The sequence below is a fragment of the Eptatretus burgeri genome, chromosome 4 (assembly GCF_056783735.1).
Source record: "Eptatretus burgeri isolate ZD-2024b chromosome 4, Ebu_testis_v1, whole genome shotgun sequence".
Lineage (NCBI taxonomy): Eukaryota > Metazoa > Chordata > Myxini > Myxiniformes > Myxinidae > Eptatretus > Eptatretus burgeri.
Genome location: NC_140964.1, coordinates 136,507,377 through 136,526,196, shown reverse-complemented (window position 1 = coordinate 136,526,196; position 18,820 = coordinate 136,507,377). Strand labels below are relative to the sequence as shown.

General features: G+C 44.1%; 1 protein-coding gene across 1 annotated transcript in view; it reads left to right on the top strand.

Annotated features, from left to right (window-relative positions):
- The window catches only part of LOC147029192 (uncharacterized), a 78,571-nt gene that overhangs the window by 37,917 nt on the left and 21,834 nt on the right, over positions 1 to 18,820 (top strand). The window contains exon 8 of the mRNA XM_085880107.1: positions 12,491 to 12,675. Within this exon, the coding sequence (XP_085736233.1) occupies positions 12,491 to 12,662 (172 nt within the window). The 3' untranslated portion in view covers positions 12,663 to 12,675. The remainder of the gene's footprint in view (positions 1 to 12,490; positions 12,676 to 18,820) is intronic.

The window sequence follows — 18,820 nt, the reverse complement described above, 5'->3', positions numbered from 1 at the left end:
CTGTGAATCCACATCCCATCGATCCATCCATCCCTTCCCTCCATCCTATCGACCCATCCTTTCCCTCCATCCACCCCTTCCCCACCTCCCCCCATCTCTTTGTTTCTCCTCCCTCTCTCACCCCTCTTCCAACTTTCATAAAATGATGAACAATGGGTGGTTGTGATAAGTTCCCACAGGTGGTTATGCTGTGGTTTGAAGGTGGTTATGTTGTGCTGTGGTGTTTGGGCAGTTGGGCACTTTTTATTTTAATTTCAATTTTTGTAAACATTGTCGAGGCTCGTTTGAGAGTGAACACACAATGCACAGCTCGAGGAGCATGAGATAAGAGGGGTGGGAGAGGGAAGGACAAAACACTGGGGAACAAACACATTCAGAGATCTGTGGAAGGGAGAGGGATGGGGCAGGGAACACAGGGTATACAAGATGGACATTACAGGGACTTTCAGAAAGGAAAGCAGGAAATTAGAAAGAGGTGGGTTTGGGGTGGATCAATGGGGGAGAAAAGATTGAGGTTTTAGATGGGGAAAGATAAGAGGTGGTGGTGAACAACTGTTTTGAAGGCCTGGAGGGAAGAATGGGATTGAATAGAGTGAGGAAGTTTATTCAAATGTTTATTCCAAAAAGAGGAATGAAAGAGTGAAGGTGAGCAGTGATTAGTGATTTTGGTAGTTTTACCTGAACAGGGTTGCTGGCGGACCTTGAGCGCCCTGCGGAAATGTGGTGGGGACATATCGCAGACAGAGCAGGGAGGTGGGGGCAAGAGCGGAGAGGAGACAGTCGAAGACAGAAACACCACTGACCTGCCTGCGGTGAGAGAGTGAGAGGCCCAAAGACTCAGCCTCATCGCGGGAGATACCAATGATCATAAATTCCTTGGTTTCCACAGCGTGAAGCCGAGAAAGGTGAGAGGCAGGAGCACCAGCCCGGAGGGGAGAGCAGTAATCCATCAGGCTGCAAACGAAAGCTTTGTTTGTGGTCAGGAGCTCAGGTGGGCCAAGGAAGGACTTTGCACGATGGAGGATTCCCAGTCGGCGACTGGCTTTGGAGGCCAGGTTGGAAATGTGTTTTTCCCAGGAAAGATCAAGGCAGATAGTGAGACCCAGAAGCTTGTTGAGAAATTGTTGAGAAAGTGGATGGGGGGTCAGGGGGGGGGACATCCAGACATGTTCCACCAGTTGAACCAGTTTGTGATTTTACCCAGATCTGCAGTGAGAAAAGAAGCTGCTGCTTGCCGGTCTGAGGGATGACAGATGGTATGGCAAAGGGTGGAGTCATCAGCAAAGCGATAAAGAGGATTTTTCAGAGAGTCAGAGAGATCATTGATGAAAACCAGAAAAAGAACACGGCCCAGAACGCTGCCTTGAGGAACTCCAGCCTGGACAGGAAGATGGGATGAGAGAACTCCATTTAGGGCCACATGTTGGCTGTGACAGGAGAGGAAGTCTGCAAGCCATGAGTGGAGATGGTCTTGGATACCATAGGAAGAGAGTTTAGTGAGCAGGGCAAGGTGCCAGACCGTGTCAAAAGCACACACTATATCTTGGTGTGTGGCTCTGGCATTGAGTAAATTTTTTGGTGGTGGTGCTGCTGGTGGGTTCAATGCCACGGTTTGAAATTTGGGGTTCCGGGTTGGGTTGAGAGATTCTGGTGCTTATCGCATTTTGGTTGTAAAAGGTGTGCTGAAATTAAACAAAGGCAAAAAATACTGGTGCCTCCGGGCATTTACAAGCATTGCCACTGGGGTACGACGGGCTCTCGGGTCTCTTGGCCTGAGCTGGTTTTCGGGGTTTGGACTGTGGGATTGGGCTTGGTGGCTTGGGATCCAAGGATCCTGAGTTCAAATCCCACTTCGCTGTTGAATTAATACCAGGTGGGGTTGACCCTCCCTGTCATCCTTCCGTGGTCGGCAAAATGAGTGCCAGCTTGCTGGTACACTGTGTCGGAGTGGTGACCCGTCCCGGATTGTGCCCAATAGGCAAAGAGACTGCTTAGGCAGCACCAACACTGTACAGAGTATGGTCCCAATGGATGGATGGATTGGGCTTGGCGGTGGGTCCAGCTGATGGAGGGTGTTCGTTTTTCCAGTTTGTGTGTTCTTTGGCACTCCAGGCAGTAGGTGCCCCACCTTTGTGAGATCAATGTCAGAGTGGGTAAACAGGTTACAATCTTTTTTTTAAAATGGTACGTGATGTTTGGAAGTGACGAGTAGTTTTGCTATGCTGTTTGAACATGCTGTTTTTAACGTGCCCCATTTTGTTCAAAACTGTACTAATGCCCATTGGAGATCAGGGGACTGCTTGCCACACTCCACATATTTCGATACTTGCAAATACAACCCGTCACTTTGCTGATGGTAATACTGAAGGGGGAGGGTGAAAAAGAGAGGGAGGGTGAAAAAGAGGAGAGGGAGATGGGGAGAGGGGTGGGGGAAGGGATGACAGTATGAGGTGAGAGATAGGGAAAGCAGATGTGCGGTGGAGCGTTAATTACGATTCATACTGTTTCATCAAAATGATTCTGTAAAGAATAACAGTGAAGATGGAAACAAAATATTGTATGAAATCCATTTTCTACCAGTTAGATGATAAACACGGTCCAGAAACAAACTCCTGTCCGAACAAGTCCGGAGACAAACTCCCGTCCAGACATAAATACCGTGTCGACATGTCCGGAGACAAACCCTGCCCAAACACATCCAGAGACAAACACCATCCAGACAAAACCACTGTCTGGATATGCAGAGAGAGACAGAGACAGACAGAAGACGTGGGAGGAGGGTGCTACACTGTGTTGGGAGGGGGTAGAGCAAAAATGAGAGAGATATGCTTTATGAACAACACACACACACACACACACACACACACACACACACACACACACACACACACACACACACACACACACACACACACACACACACACACACACACACACACACACACACACACACACACACACACACACACACACACACACACCTGATATCATCAACAACCCAAAAACCATGAGTAGCTTTCACCGAAAAACGACATTGCATTTATCGAAACGTTTCAGCGATGTGTTCACAAAGATTAATCTTCATAAACAGCGACATGTGATGGGTGGAAAAAAATTGGCTCGGTAATTTCGAAAACACGTTAATATGGCAAACAGCTTGTAAATCGGGTTTTATTTCACAACTTGTTCAGGGCGACGGAGCATGGACCGCCCACCCTGGGCGACGGAGCACGGACCGCCCGCCGTGGGCGAACGGAGCATGGACCACCCGCCCTGAGCGGTTCGGCAAGTGGCTGACGCACTCATGCATGCACTCCAATGAAATGGTTGATTAGGAACGGTTGGCCAGGCTGTCACTGTGTATCATATAGGATCCCTTTAACTTTAAAGCTGGTCTTCAGAGCACATGCAGCAGCTCATGAAAAAAATGAATCATTCAAATCATAACTTTATCCACAAAAGAGTTGCAGATTAATGCAGAACAACCCTGGGGACATCGCAAAGTTCGATCGCCCGTGAAATCAACATTGGAGATAATCTGCCATCTTGCCTGCTTGTCTGTGCATGTGTCACGTGGTATGTGAATGAAGTACATGGCACAGTTGGAGGTCCCCACAAACGTTTTAACTCTTTTTTTTTTTAAAACGTCCATTTCTTTTTTTTACCAGATTTGCTTTGATTCCCTGTAGAGCACCTCACGAAACCTCCGAAAATTATAGACACAGATCTGGCAGACGCTATGCATCGGCAGTCCCTCTGGGGAACAGGGCGTGAGGTCCGACAGTGAATGTATTAAATCAAATAGCTCAATGAAGGTGGTTAATTTTGGCACGTTCCTACATTTTTTGTTCATTCAATATAATCCTCCATTCAGTAGAAAAAGATAAGTTTAATGATTTGGAAATTTCACATTTTCTTGTGTATGTTTGCAGAAGGAGGGAACTTAGCCTTGTCACCCGTGCTCTAAACATTGCACATAATCCGCTATCTTGCCTGCTTGTCTCTGCACGTACCATGTGGTATGTCAGTTTGGGGTCCACGCAAACGTTATAAGTTTTTTTAATAACATTTTCAGCAGTTTCTTTCCATTTGAGCCTGGAGAGAAACTGTTTAAATCTATCTGTCCAGGTTCTTCCCGGCATCTTTGTTCTTTGGTTACTTCACATTTATTTATTTATTTTATTGTTGTTATTATTTTAAATTATTTTATTTTTTTCACAATTCCCTTCATCCATTCTAATTCTTGCTTTTTCTTCTCTCATCTCTTTTACTCTATTCCCCTCTTTCATTGTCTATCTCTCAGGAGAAGTGAATTCTTGCAGAAAATTTTCAGTTTGGCACACTTGGCTGTGCCTGGATGGGGTTGAGGGTAGGGGAGTAGCAGCTGAAACTCAAATCCTATCCACGTTCCTTCTGATGACTACATCTTTGCTCTTTACCTCTTTGGGCTCCTTCTTGGTCTTCCATTTCATTGTGCAACCGGAAGCATTTAGAAGTGTGTGTTGTTGAGGCGAAAGTGCTTAGAAATATGCGTTGTTGAATCGGAAGTATTTTGAGGTATGCATTGTTGAACTGGAAGCATTTAGATGTATGCATTGTGGAACCGGAATCATTTATATGTATCCATTGTAAAACCTTAAGTACTTAGAAATGTGCGTTGTTTTCGCTGGAAGTATTTCTATGTATCCATTGTAAAACCGTAAGTATTTAGAAATGTTCGTTTAACTGGAAGTATTTATATGTATCCGTTGTAAAACCGTAAATATTTAGAAATGTGTGTTGTTTAGCTGGAAGTATTTATATATATCCGTTTCAAAACCATAATTATTTAGAAATGTGCCTTGTTTAGCTGGAAGTATTTATACATATCCTTTGTAAAACGGTAAGTATTTTGGAATGTGCGTTGTTGAGCTGGGAGTATTTATATGTATCCGTTGTAAAACCATAAGTATTTAGAAATGTGCGTTGTTTAGCTGGAAGTTTTTATATGTATCCGTTGTAAAACCATAAGTATTTAGAAATGTGCATTGTTTAGCTGGGAGTATTTATATGTATCCTTTGTAAAACAGCAAGTATTTTGAAATATGCGTTGTTCAGCTGGAAGTATTTATATGTATCCGTTGTAAAAACGTAAGTATTTTGAAATGTGCGTTGTTTTGCTGGAAGTATTTATATGTATCCGTTGTAAAACCATAAGTATTTAGAAATGTGCATTGTTTAGCTGGAAGTATTTATATGTATCCGTTGTAAAACCATAAGTATTTAGAAATGTGCATTGTTTAGCTGGAAGTATTTATATTGTTGTGGTTGACGAAATTCACAAACCACCATTCAGGTCCCTTAGGTGAGATATCTCTGTAAGTATATATGTAGTTAGGCCCAAACCAGTTGTTTAGAGGGAATAAATGTCATTCAGTCGGGCTGCGACTCTTCAGGAGAGCCGTTTTTCTTTTACTATCTTTATTTTGGACCAGCCGCCATTACTACCACCACCAACCACGTCTCAACAGCCGTCACACAACCACCACCAACCACAACGCCGCTTCACAACAACCACCAACCACAACGCCGCTTCACAACAACAACCACCAACCACAACTCCGCTTCACAACAACAACCACCAACCACAATGCCGCTTCACAACAACAGCCACAACCTTTACCGTCGCAACTCGCCACCATCGCATCCCCACCATTCTCGCGCCACTCGTGGGCACCGATACTGGACTCGTGTAGGGCGCGCACCGAGCAGCGTGTTCAGAAACATCACAGACTTTCCGAGAAAAACGGATCAAAAACGACTCACGCCCACTTCTGTTCCGTCCTATCGGCGAGCTGGGGCGATTTGGCTCCGCCTCCAGGGCGTTGGAGTGAGGACGCTATATGCAAATTCATGGATCAAAAAGCATTCACGCCCACTTTTCCTCGGTCCAATGGGGAGCCAGTTAGAGAGGTGAAGGGTCGGAGGCAGAGGGTCAAAGGTGAGGGAGCGAAGCCACGGGGGATATAAACGGCTGCGTTCGTCAGTCAAGGCAGTTCAGTTGGCAGTTGTGGGTTCGGAGGGGAGAAGTCAAGAGTGAAGAGTTGGGACGAGCCAAGAGAGGAGACGGAGAGGGCGATTAGACGGAGCTGTGGAGAGGTGGCGGCGGCGAAGGCGGACGAGGGGGTGCTCGCGTCGGTGCCGGGAGCTGCAGAGGGAGAGGCCAGCAACGCGACCGAGGTCAAGGTGGAGACGCTCGTCGCGGGACCCGAGACAGGGTGATATCCTCCTCCCCCCCGAGCATCAACAACCCCCTCCTGTTTCCCCCCCCCGCGCTGAGATAGTGCGACAAGGGGGCCCCTTTCCCACCCCCTACCAGACACTGTCCGCGAGGCCCGCGGAGTTGGGGCGCCACCGCCGCTCTGCGTCTCATCATCAGACGGGTAGGCCCGACACGGTCTCGGCCCCAGGCCCGCCTACCCCCCTCATCCTGGAGGGTGGTTCTTTTTCTTTTGCTTTGGGTATACGTGTTGTCGGCGCCGTCTGTGAAGTAAAATTGTATAAGTGTTGCCGTGTGCTCGGTAGTCGGATAGCTCTGCATTGTGTTTCTCTTTTATATTTGCTTTTTGTGTAATATTGTGTTTCCCTTTTACATGTGCTTTTGGTGTAATTGTATATGTGTGCTTTCCGTTCATCGCGAAATAAATGTGAGTTATGTTGAACTGTTTTCCCGCTTCGCTTCGTCTTTTCTTTCATTGAATCTCCATCTTGCTTCACGTAAAGGGTTGGTCGTGGGCTAAAACGCCCGATAATTAATCGAACCGTCGAGGCCGACGAATAACACCGCTCGATTATCCCGATAGTACGGAACGGGTCGCTTAAAGTGGCCCGTGTCCGAAGTCGACCTGCGGCGAGGTGCGATCGCCCGGTCTACCCTCCGTGTGGGTACTTAGGTAGGTCGAATTTGGCGAGCAACCCTATCCCACGCGGGGGCCAATTGGCACGATCGTGGTGAGACCGAAAGGTCCACCCGTGACTAGTTCCCGGCGTTAGTCCGAGAGGGTCACGACTGGATTGTCCGTCCGGTGGGCGACGTGCCGCGATTCGAGTTACGTGGCCGTCCGCACGCCGGCGGGCGCGAATCCGCAACAATATGTATCCGTTGTAAAACCGTAAGTATTTCGAAATGTGCGTTGTTTTGCTGGAAGTATTTAGAGGTATGTGTTGTTGAACTGGAAGTGTTTAGAAGTATGCATTGTTGAACCGGAAGCATTTAGAGGTATTTGGAAGTTTACATTGTTGAACCGGAAGTATTTTGAGGTATGTGTTGTTGAACTGGAAGTAATTAGTGGTATGCGTTGTTGAACTGGAAGCATTTACAGGTGTGTGTTGTTGTACTGGAAGTAATTTGAGGTACGTGTTATTGAACTGGAAGTAATTAGTGGTATGCGTCGTTGAACCGGAAGCATTTACAGGTGTGTGTTGTTGTACTGGAAGTAATTTGAGGTACGTGTTGTTGAACTGGAAGTAATTAGTGGTATGCGTTGTTGAACTGGAAGTATTTACAGGTGTGTGTTGTTGGGCCGGAAGTATTTTGAGGTATGTGTTGTTGAGTCGGAAGCATTTAGAGGTGGAGTACAGTAGATTAAAGAAAAATCGTTCAGATTGTGAAAAAAGTGTGAAAATTGGCATACATGTCCATTTTTATATGTTCTTTCATATAAGAGCAGGACACACCTGATCAGAATACATTTACGGCCGCCGTCTTGAATTTCAAAATGGCCACCACCGAAAATATTTTACGATATCTCGGTCACCAAGAGACCTCGCAACATGAATAAAGAGTCCAATCCAATGTTTTCACACACAAGGAATCCAATAAACACACTTAAATTTCTCTATTGTCAGTCTTTCTGCTTTAAAATGAGATATACACTGTCCCAAGTTTAGTTCATCTGGTCTAGATACAGTTCTGACTTCAATCTGTCTCATAACATGTTCCTGCACAATGCCAAAGTTCAGTGCACGGGAGAGATGCACAGAAACATTTGCATGGTGGTCTGCATGCCTTTTTGCAGCCGCATTTGATCAGCTCTGTGCAGGATTCGGCCGCCTCGGCAACTGCTGTCCAGAAAGGTATGCACTGTTCAATGGCGTTCAATGGAGAGCATGCAAGAATAACCTCGTATCGGCTTCTTCATGGTTGCATGGAGCTAGAGAAGATTCCATGTTGCACTCTTGGGAAGAGATGACATTGTTATCTTGTGTGCCAAATATAGCTCCTTCTCTTGTGTGGATAACTTAGCGACGCACTGTGACAGGGAATGATACCGCTCACTCTTATTTTGGTCCACGCGAAGAAAGCTCTGCCAGTTCTGCGGAATTGGCGTAGAATTTGTGACAATAATGCGGCTCCCCGTTCGCCTCCTCTTTCTCGTTGAACTCTTCAAACTGTTGTCGATATACCGATCCCATATAACATCCAGACGTTTTGTGTTTTGCAGATTTCTCAGTACATAAGGCAAGAACACATTTTCAGCATAGTCTCCGAATGTTGAGCAGGACTTAGGAAGCAGCATATTGACTATAACAGATCCATCGAGAATCTTGGCATCTGCCTCTGGTGTACCACACACAGAAGCCGTACTAGTAGCCAGCTTGTCGAAACATCCAATAAGGTCTGATTTAGGACACTGCCTCAGTTCTCCCATGTCTAATAGAGAAGGTGGTGATCCCTGGTTTTCATGACTGAATAATTCATCCATGTCCCCTTCTCGGGACTGACAAGATATGTACATTCTGCCAAACAATCACAGTTGCTTTTCAGAGTCCTAATTTGGTGTGATGTTCTGGAGTGTTTTGAGGGTGAAGCCTTGTGGAAGGGAGCCACGTTGTTCTTTGGTATGATGTCTGAAATTGGTTTTACTCGCTGCTCCAAGCGTTCAGCAGCATATGTGTCATATTTTGACTGCCCATTTGCTTCCACAGTCCTCAGCCTAAAGATTGCATCTTCTGTCATCACCTCCTTTGTGTCCAGCACGATCAGATCATTTGTATCTTATGTGAAGGGATTACCTAATTCTTCAAATATTGCAACCACAGCTTTTACATGTTGGGAAAATTTCAACTGAGTGTATTGTCCCTGGTCATGGTGTTCTGTAGATTTTGTGGAAGTAATTCCAAATGAATTCTCAAACTCGTCGATGATTCGAGCCACTCCAAGACCAGCTGTAATCCACTTGATCAAAGCAGAAGGATTAATTATCAGTGATTCCAATCACACCGCCATCTCCTTTGATGTGATCATTCATCTGTTCGTGGGCTTGGTCCAGAGCCATAGTAGAGAAAGTGTGAGGTGATCTCTGCACCACAAAGTTACCCTTCTCAAATTGCTCATGAACTGACGGCACTTGCTGACGAAGCTGTAACATGTCCTTGATATGGATAGGGAGCCATCTTGCATAATTTGTATGATCCAAAGAAAACATCCATGGAACAATTTGTCCAAGGCACTGAACGTACATGTCAAAGTTTGCTTCACGCAGAGAACGCACAAATTGCAAGAGTAGAAGTTCAAGATCCAGAACCAAAGCCCAGTATTGGAATTGAGGAACCTTACTGAAATTGACTTAATGCCAAGTTTCAAAATCCATTGTGTCATCATCTGGCCCAAGTGATTTGGCATATGTGATGTACGCAGATTTCCGAAGGAGGTGCAAAGCTGCTGCCGTTACTTGGTGTACATAGCGAGACCTGGTGACATGCGAACCCTTCAATATATCATCAGCTCGACCAGAGGTTGCGACTTCAGACTGCACAACAACTGCTGTCCATCCGCGACCACCGAGGATATCTCCGAGTAATTTCAACACATTCCTCTCGATGTGGAGACCTCCCATTACCACCACAAATTTATCCTCGCCAAAATGGTCTGGCCATGCCCGCTGGGTTTGTTTCGCAATGGAATATAATGGCTGATCCATTGTTATCACAGGTATTTGATCAGGGTGCAAATGCTGAATCGTCCTCGCCACGAGACGCATAGCATGTGCTATCATAGCTGGCGTATGTGCTGGTTCTGTGAACCAAGGCATCAACGCAATGGGTGACACTGGTCTGATCTCAGCTGATTACCTCTTGGCATGGTAAGCTGCCCATGAGACAAAGTCTTTGGTATCAAGTTCCGTCTTGTTTGATACAAGTTCTGACATTGCACTCAAGCAGCCGTCTTTTTTCTCTCTGGATCATTCTGACAAGAGCAAGAACACTTTCTGGGACAACATCATTTTCACATCCAGGTTTCATGGATCAATCAAAAGCATATTATTTGGCGAAAATGTCCTTCCTCAATATTTGTGGTGCACGAACTAAGTGGATTGCATCATCATCATCATCATCATTGTTGGAGCAAGCTATTTTAATCGCTTCTCCAATGTCGGAATTAAACATGAGGACCACATCCCTTCCTTGAGTTTGAGCTCTCATATCTGGGATTAAGCACAACAGTCTCTCCTTCAACCGTGTTGTATTGACCTTTCCAGAAAAGTCCGGATCTTCTTCTCTTAATCTGGACTCGTAAAGTCACCGCATATCTGACAATCTGAAGACTGGCAACGTTTCAACTTAGCGGAATTCTTCTATGTACGAAACTAGCTCACCAAATATTAGACTATCGACTTCAGTGCTTTGGGTGTCTCTTACATGCTGAGCATTATGTTTTCGCACACTGTTGGTGACGGAAGTCAGACATGATAGATGATACCTCACATCTAAGGCTACATGTCACCTTCGGAGAGCTTTCCCAAAAGTTTCCTATCTTGTAACACATGTGCATATCGACGAACTCGAATATCAATTTTGTCAGTCCTTGTGTCATTGAGATACTCACTTGTGTCATCTTCTTCACAAAATAAACAATTAGATGTCCTTGCCATTGAACCCACGCTGCGTCGCCTGGTCTTAACAGGACTTGTCTCGTATTCCAGGTTTTCTTTTGACTTCTTTTTCTGAGCACGTTGGAGCTCTTGTTTGTCAAACCAGTTTCTGCAGCTTTTGTGCCATACTGCCTGGTTTGTTCTGAGCGTGGCTTCAATGCCATCTCCACTGTCCCACTTCACACTGTCAATATCCTCTGGTAAGGCATCAATTTGATGAAACTCCAAAATATTCTCAGCAAATAGTTTGTAACCGCATTCTTTATCACTTCCTCTATATTTAGCTGTGCTGGGATTAACAAGCTTTTCTTCGGTGTCCTGTTGGCAAATTGCACACAATTTCCAGTCAATCAAGGCTGTTTTCTCTGGGCATTGTCTTTTAGAAGATGCACCTTCACCAGCATCGATTATCTTGCACTTTTTGGACATTGTTATCGCATGTCAGTACAATGCCAACACCGTATCAAATGTCCTGAAAAAAGGGGGAAAAAAATGTTAGTCCACCACCATTACAATTTACAACATATATTTCTGCTTGTACACATCTACACATGCATACATCTCATTCTTTAAAGACAGCAACTGATTTTTAGTGCATCAATTGCAATACAGATCATATTCACGCATGCAAAGAGTGATAGTGATTGACCCACGCACAGGGACGTTCTCTGGGACGCATGGATCGACTGACAGCTGGAACGACCGCGGACCATAGTTTCAGAGCGAATGACAGACAGACTCTTAGAATTATAACACCTTTCAAAACATTATATTGAAAATTAAATTGGATAAAGCCATTTCTACACGCTCATAGCATTTGGATATCAAACATCGAGCAAACACTTTTAAGTATTTCGTTGTTTATGAAAGGGTCTCATTTTCGATTCAAAAGCAGAAAGACTGAAAATGGAGCATTATAAGTGTGTTTTTTTTGGATTCCTTGTGTGTGAAAACATTGGATTAGACTCTTTATTCAAGTGCTTCAGCCTCTTGATGACCGAGATATCGTAAAAATTGTTTTCGGTGACGGCCATTTTGAAATTCAAGATGGCGGCCGTCATTGTGGTCTGATCATGTGTGTCCTGCTCTCATATGAAAGAGCATGTAAAAGTAGTCATGTGTACCAGTTTTCACACTTTTTTCACATTTTGAACGATTCTGGTGAAATGTTGACTTAATGTACTGTACTAGTGTGCGTTGTTTGGAGACGGAGACGGAGACAGAGACAGTTGTGCAGGACCTTGTAGTTAGGAATGCACATGTTTTAGGCCTGAAGGAGTGGTGCTATGCAGCAGCAGAATGTAATGATCTTTGAGATGAGCTGAACGGGTATCTTGGCAGTTGTATTATTTCGTGTGTTTCACCAATTTGTTCTTTGTTTGTTTGTTTTTGTTTATTTAACAATGGTTGCTGATATTTTAAAGATTCTGGCATTGAGCAATTTGTTATTGTATCAGAAACTAAACCATATTGTTGTTGCGTTGATGATTTGTTGTGAAAACATTCTGTACCTATTTGAATTTTCGTCGCTATGACTGTAAAAGGTAAGAGGAATACGTTGTGCATCCTGCGTGCAGACTGGAGTTACAACGTGAGTGGTGTGAGGTGCAGTGTGACCAGAGTGAGGTGCTCCACACAGTAATGCAAAGAAGTCTAAAAATCGATGCAGATGATCATTTTCCCTCGCCAAGAAAGAACGGTGAAGAGTGCCCGAGCGGAGGCCACTCGGCCAATGGACGAAGTAACTGAACCCACGTGAAAGGTTTGGTGATGGACCTGAATACAGAGTGGCTGACAGACGAGTCGAGCAATCCATATTTATGAAGGTTGATAGACGAGTTGAGCATTATGCGTTTATTAAGGTTGTTAGATGAGTCGAGTAACAAAGATTTATGAAGGTTGATGACCAAGTCGAACAATACGGGTTTATGAAGGTTGATAGATGAGTCGAACAAAATGGGTTGATGAAGGTTGATAAACAAGTTGAGCAATACGGGTTTATGAAGGTTGATAGACGAGTCGAGCAATACGGATTTATAAAGGTTCACAGACAAGTTGAGGAGCATGGGTTTGTTAAGGCCAATAAAGCAGTCGAGCAATACGGGTTTATGAAGGTTGATAGACGAGTCGAGCAATACGGATTGATGAAGGTTGATAGATGAGTCAAGCAATACAGATTGATGAAGGTTGATAGATGAGTCAAGCAATACAGATTGATGAAGGTTGATAGACGAGTCGAGGAGTGCTGGTTGATGAAGGTTGATGGATGAGTCAAGAAATATGGGTTGATGAAGGTTGATGGATGAGTCGAGCAATACGGGTTGATGAAGGTTGATGGATGAGTCGAGCAATACGGGTTGATGAAGGTTGATAGACGAGTCGAGCAGTGCTGGTTAATGAAGGTTGATGGATGAGTCGAGCAGTGCTGGTTTATGAAGGTTGATGGATGAGTCGAGCAACATGGGTTGATGAACATTTTTCTAAATATTATATCAGCTTCCTCCACACTTTCTTTGTAAACAGACAAAAGGTTAACTGTCAGTTTTATGCCCGATTGGATGATTATCACACTCTGTTTTCACCATTACACTTAGTTTATCAATTTACAATGTTTTTAGTTTTGCACACAGTCGCACAAAATCCTTTGTTTTTTTTTATTTTAGGGTGATCAGTACGGTTGGGGTACTGTCTGTCTTTGTCACATGCTGATTAAACCTGTTGAAACTTAAATAAATCTGAAATCACCTGTGACCAAGTACAAGAGATGTGCGTGAAGAAGTCCTATTTTATTTTATCAAGCGTCATTATCTATTTTATTTATTTATTTTACAACTCGTTGGATATGACTTGATTCGTTAGTTACACAGAATGCAGCAGTGAACTAGAACGGCACTCGATGGAGCGCATACCTCCACCAGGCTTAACCGTTTACGTTTCGTATCCTATTGATAAGATGGATCTGCATCAGGCCTTCACCAAAATTTAATCACTTTGTTCTCGTCACCGACTCAACTCATCCACCAAATTTTGTCATAATCCGTCCACAACTTTTTGAAATATCATACCAGATGTCGTTTTTGGCCACATCTCTCAACTGTGAAGGAAAAAGTTCTCGGAGCCAAAACCATAACTTTTTGAAATATCCTGCTCACAGACAGAGAGACAAGCCGGTAGGCGGCGATGGGTCGCCGAGCATGGAAACTATAAGATATAGAGCAAAATGGATGTCATATAGCGGATAGAGAATCACCTTAAGATTATGCGTATCAAATCTCATCCAGTTCCATCTGCTGATAACTACTCGGTATCAATTTGAATGAAAAGTTCCGAAAATGCAGTTTGAAATCGGAAATCTCCAAAGTTCGAGGAGGTGCTGTGGGTGAACAAAGATCTAAATCGAAAATCCGGCTCGATCGTTTGTGCACAATGTATTCCAGACGATTAGTGTGAATTTTCATGACCATCCGACCATAACCCTAGGAGGAGTAGCATTTGGCGCGAAGGCACCTCCAACTGTCGCATATTATCGATTTTTGCACTAATTGACCTTTGACCCCTGACTTAAGCGAAAGCGGTCAATATGTCCTGAGGCAAAGTTGTATTACTCATTGAGTACCATGAACCTGCAAAGTTTCATTCGTATCGATGCACTCACCTGGTCGCTAGGGGGCCTTCATTTTTCGCCAATTTTCACACATACCCTAATTGTAGGGGGTGCTGCGGGTAAAGTATTCCATATATCACAAAAACCGGAATGTATTTGATAGAGCATCACCTGTAGCTCATTCGTGCCAAATTTCATAATCCTACGTGGGATAATGGCTTTCGGAATTGATTTCGCGTGAACGGTACCGATTTTGAAGGTTTTTTGGTTGTTGCTGGGGAACCAAAGCGTCCCTAGCAACCATCACTATTTCCAAAGCACTCGGTCATAAGATGTACCTACCACCCGAGTTTGGTCAAAATCCGCCCACGTTTACGACCAATTATGCTGATGACAAACGAACAAACATCCAAACAGACAGAATTACTGATAATAAGGGTCACCTATTTCGGCGACCCAATAAACATGTGTGAAAACATAACCTCCATCCACCATCGGTTGGGGTTTTTTTGATGATCTGTTCTGAAAACAATGAAGACCAACACGATTGTGTGATCACCTCCAAAGACCGTGCACAAGCAGTTACCAGACGTTCTGAATCACATTGTCATCCACAACAACAAAAAACTTCGCAGGAAACAGCAATATCCATGGCCTTGTTTATGTCCTGATTATGAGCGGTTTTGTCTGACTCATCCTCTTCACCAAATTTAAATTTACATGACTTTACATGGAATAATTATAATAATAATAATAATCATCATCATAATTATTATTATTATAAGAAAAAGAGCAATCAGAGATCGCAGACCCTTGCGAGGACTTGTTTTGTGCGGTGTGTGTGTGTGTAGTTGAAATGACACCAAAACAAACAATAAGTTTCCCGTTTGGAATGATTTTCAATTTTGTTTGACTGCAAGACAGGCAAACGGAGTAAAATTATTATCTCACTCCTCTCTGTGCATGTGCGATCGAGCCAAATTCAGAGCCAAAGTACTGTTAAACCACAAGTTCGTTTTCTGATTCATGTTCAAAATATTCAATTGAAATTAAGCTGTCACTCGATAATGGACAGACAGACAGACAGACAGACAGACAGACAGACAGACAGACAGACAGACAGACAGACAATAATACATCAGGGAAAATGTTTCAACCAGGTGATGATATCACCACGCCACATCCACCGTGACAAGAACATTTCAGACGGAAGGCTTCAGTGTATCGAGAAGTTGTTGGACTGTTGAAGGAAATCCGCTGATAAACACATCTGACACAGAATAATGTGTGATAATGTGGAAAAGGACTTGCTCTGATGGAGTTGAAATGATCCAAAACTAAAACAGATGTGGTTCATCCAAAAAGGTCTGCAATCGTTCTTTAATGGTTTTTCGGCCATGAGAATCATTAATCAGGTAAGGTATGTGAGCATGTGCCAGAGCAGCGCGTCGCTGTGTCCACTTTCTGCCGGTACTCCAGGGGCCTCCGTCTGGCCATCCCCCAGGCAAATGCCTCGCCCATCCCCATCTCCGAGAGATGCGGATCAACCTGCTGCAACCATGAGGCACGTGGTCGGCCCATTGGCCTCCTCCACTCACGAGACTCCCTCGCTGATAGAATCCCGTGAGCAAGATCAGCCTCAGGAAAACGAGCCACATGTCCATACCGCCGCAGCTGACGCTCATGGACTATGAAGGTAACACCTGTCATTTGAGTCTCTCAGCAACTGATCGTTGGACACAAAGTCCGACCAGCGATAGCCAAGGATTCTCCGAAGAGACCTGGTACCAAAGGAATTAAGTCTCCATCTCAGATCCCTGATCAGAGTCCAAGTCTCGCATCCAGAGAGCAAGACTGGAAGCACCAAGGGCCTGAAGACTCGGACTTTCGTCCTCCCGCACAGGTACCGGCAGCACCACACCCCATGATCCAGTGAATCCATGACTTACCACGCCCAGGGCTTCCCACTTCATATCCTTATATTTATCCTTGTCCCAGTAATTTGTCTCTCAATAGTTACTTTTTCTTCCCCCTTAGATAGTGAGACAAAATTTGTTCTATATTGGGGTGTGTGATCATCTTTTTCCTTTGTATATAAGAAGTTACATTTCACCCAATACTTAAGATAGTACCAGTGCCAATAGTCATTACATTTGTACCCCTTCGTTTTCCAGTTACTCGTTATCTCTCAGACTTTTGCACTGACTTCCCGTTCTGTCCCTCCGATTCTAGATAGGACTGGGTTAGATTGTCTCTGCTCCAGGTTCCCAATCATAATCCTTCCGTTTACGCTATCAGCCATAACTGGAAAAGGTGCTAGAACATGAGTTTCGTTCCACTGATCGGGGGGGGGGGGGGACACTTGGTTTTTGCGGATTCTGATAGCTATTAACCATATAAAATGGGGGGCAAAAGTTCTCCACGGAGATTCCTGCAGTATTTTTTTTTCTAGCCATCCGAAATTTGGGTAATTCGAGCCCAAACGGTCATTTTGGTATCTGAAGGCAAATTCAGCTGCCAATAACCACAGACATTTACATCACTCATGCCTAAGATTTTCAAAACACGTTATCATTGGTATAGTGAACGTATTCCAGAGAGTTCTCCAAACTGCTGCACCTGGTTTCTTCTTGGGGATCTTCCAAACATGGCGATTTCGTTAAAATGTGTCGGTTTGAAGTGTCTGGGAACCAAATTTGGAAGTCGATATCTAATGATCTGAAATACGCACATACTCCAAACTGCCTAGAGTAGTTGTCATCTGTATTGTAAACGCATTACAGAGAGTTCTGAAGGCTGCTTCATCTAGTTTCTTCTTGTGGGTCTTCCAAAAATGGCGAAATTCGTTTAAATGGGTCGGTTTGACGTGTCTGAGAACCAAGTTTGGACGTCGATATTTAATGATCTGAAATGCGCACACGCACCAAATTGCCCAGACTTGTTGTCATCTGTATTGTGAACGCATTACGGAGAGTTCTGAAGGCTGCTGTATCTGGTTTCGTCTGGGGCGGGGGGGGGGGGTCTTCCAAAAATGGCGAAATTCGTTAAAATTGATCATTTTTCTGGTGTATTGTGGACAAAAATTTTCGTTCAATAATTGCCTTTGACATCACGAGCACTCAAAACTAGGTAATACACAATGGTAGTACAACAGAAAGAACACATAAGAGAAATTAATACAGATTAAAACCGATATAAAAACTTTTATTACAGGTCAGAAGGAATCCCGATACACTCGGTCGGTACCATTAGACAATGACATGTGAACATGGTGTTATCTGCAGCTAACAAACATCAGTTACACAACGCTAAACTACGTTAACATTTCGTATCCTTCATCCTCATCACAATCCTCCTGGTCATCATTACAATTAATATTGCTATCATCATCATCATCATCACCATCATCGCAATCATCACGAAGATCGGTTGCATGGCTGACATTGTCACAGTCTGAACATTTAAACAAATCTGAACATGGCAATTTTTCCTTTTTGCATGAGCACCTCAAACTTGAGCACTTCGATACTTTGCAAGCACATTGTGTGACTTTCAAAAGAATGTCTGGGGCTGGATTGATGGTCATCCACTTTATGACTAATTTCCCATCAACAATCTCCCACCCATGGCCTACAGGTGAAAGGGCACCAAGAGACTGCGCAAGGGATCGCCTATGAATTGCCGCTTGGTAATTGGCCCTCAAGGTATGCATGCGTAATGCATCCTTGGTTGGCGGAAGGCTTTGACCAGATGTTGAGAAGACGCAATGCATTTTGTATCGTGCCTCATTGACGTCATCTAGTTTTGGCTGCCCGTAAAGATGACATACGAAGGATTCCATGGATTTGAGGCAAACTTCATCCAGATCGAAACCTCGTCCCAGTTCAATGAAAGACCGTGTGTAGTCGTCACGATCAAACATAATAGTGAACGCTTTCTGCTTGCCTTTTCCATATAAAGCTCTGGTGGAATCACATCCCGTGAATGCGTGTAAACCTCTTAGTGCCTTGCATACATCAGCTCCAAGACAACAGGTCATCTTCTGCAAATCCATAATGTGTGATGTCTCAAACACCTCATTGCCAGTCATGAATAATGTATTGCAGGACAGATTTTGTTGAAGGGAAAGGGAAATTATGCCTATATCAGAGTCGCAGCTCATGATTACAACATCTTCAAATGTTGCACTAGCGTGTTGCGCGTGGAGAAGAAGCCGCGTGTCTGCTTCCTCGTGGTCACATGACAACTCATCAACCTAGCAAATGGTTGTGATGGCTTTCCTACTCCTCAGAACGTGACAGTA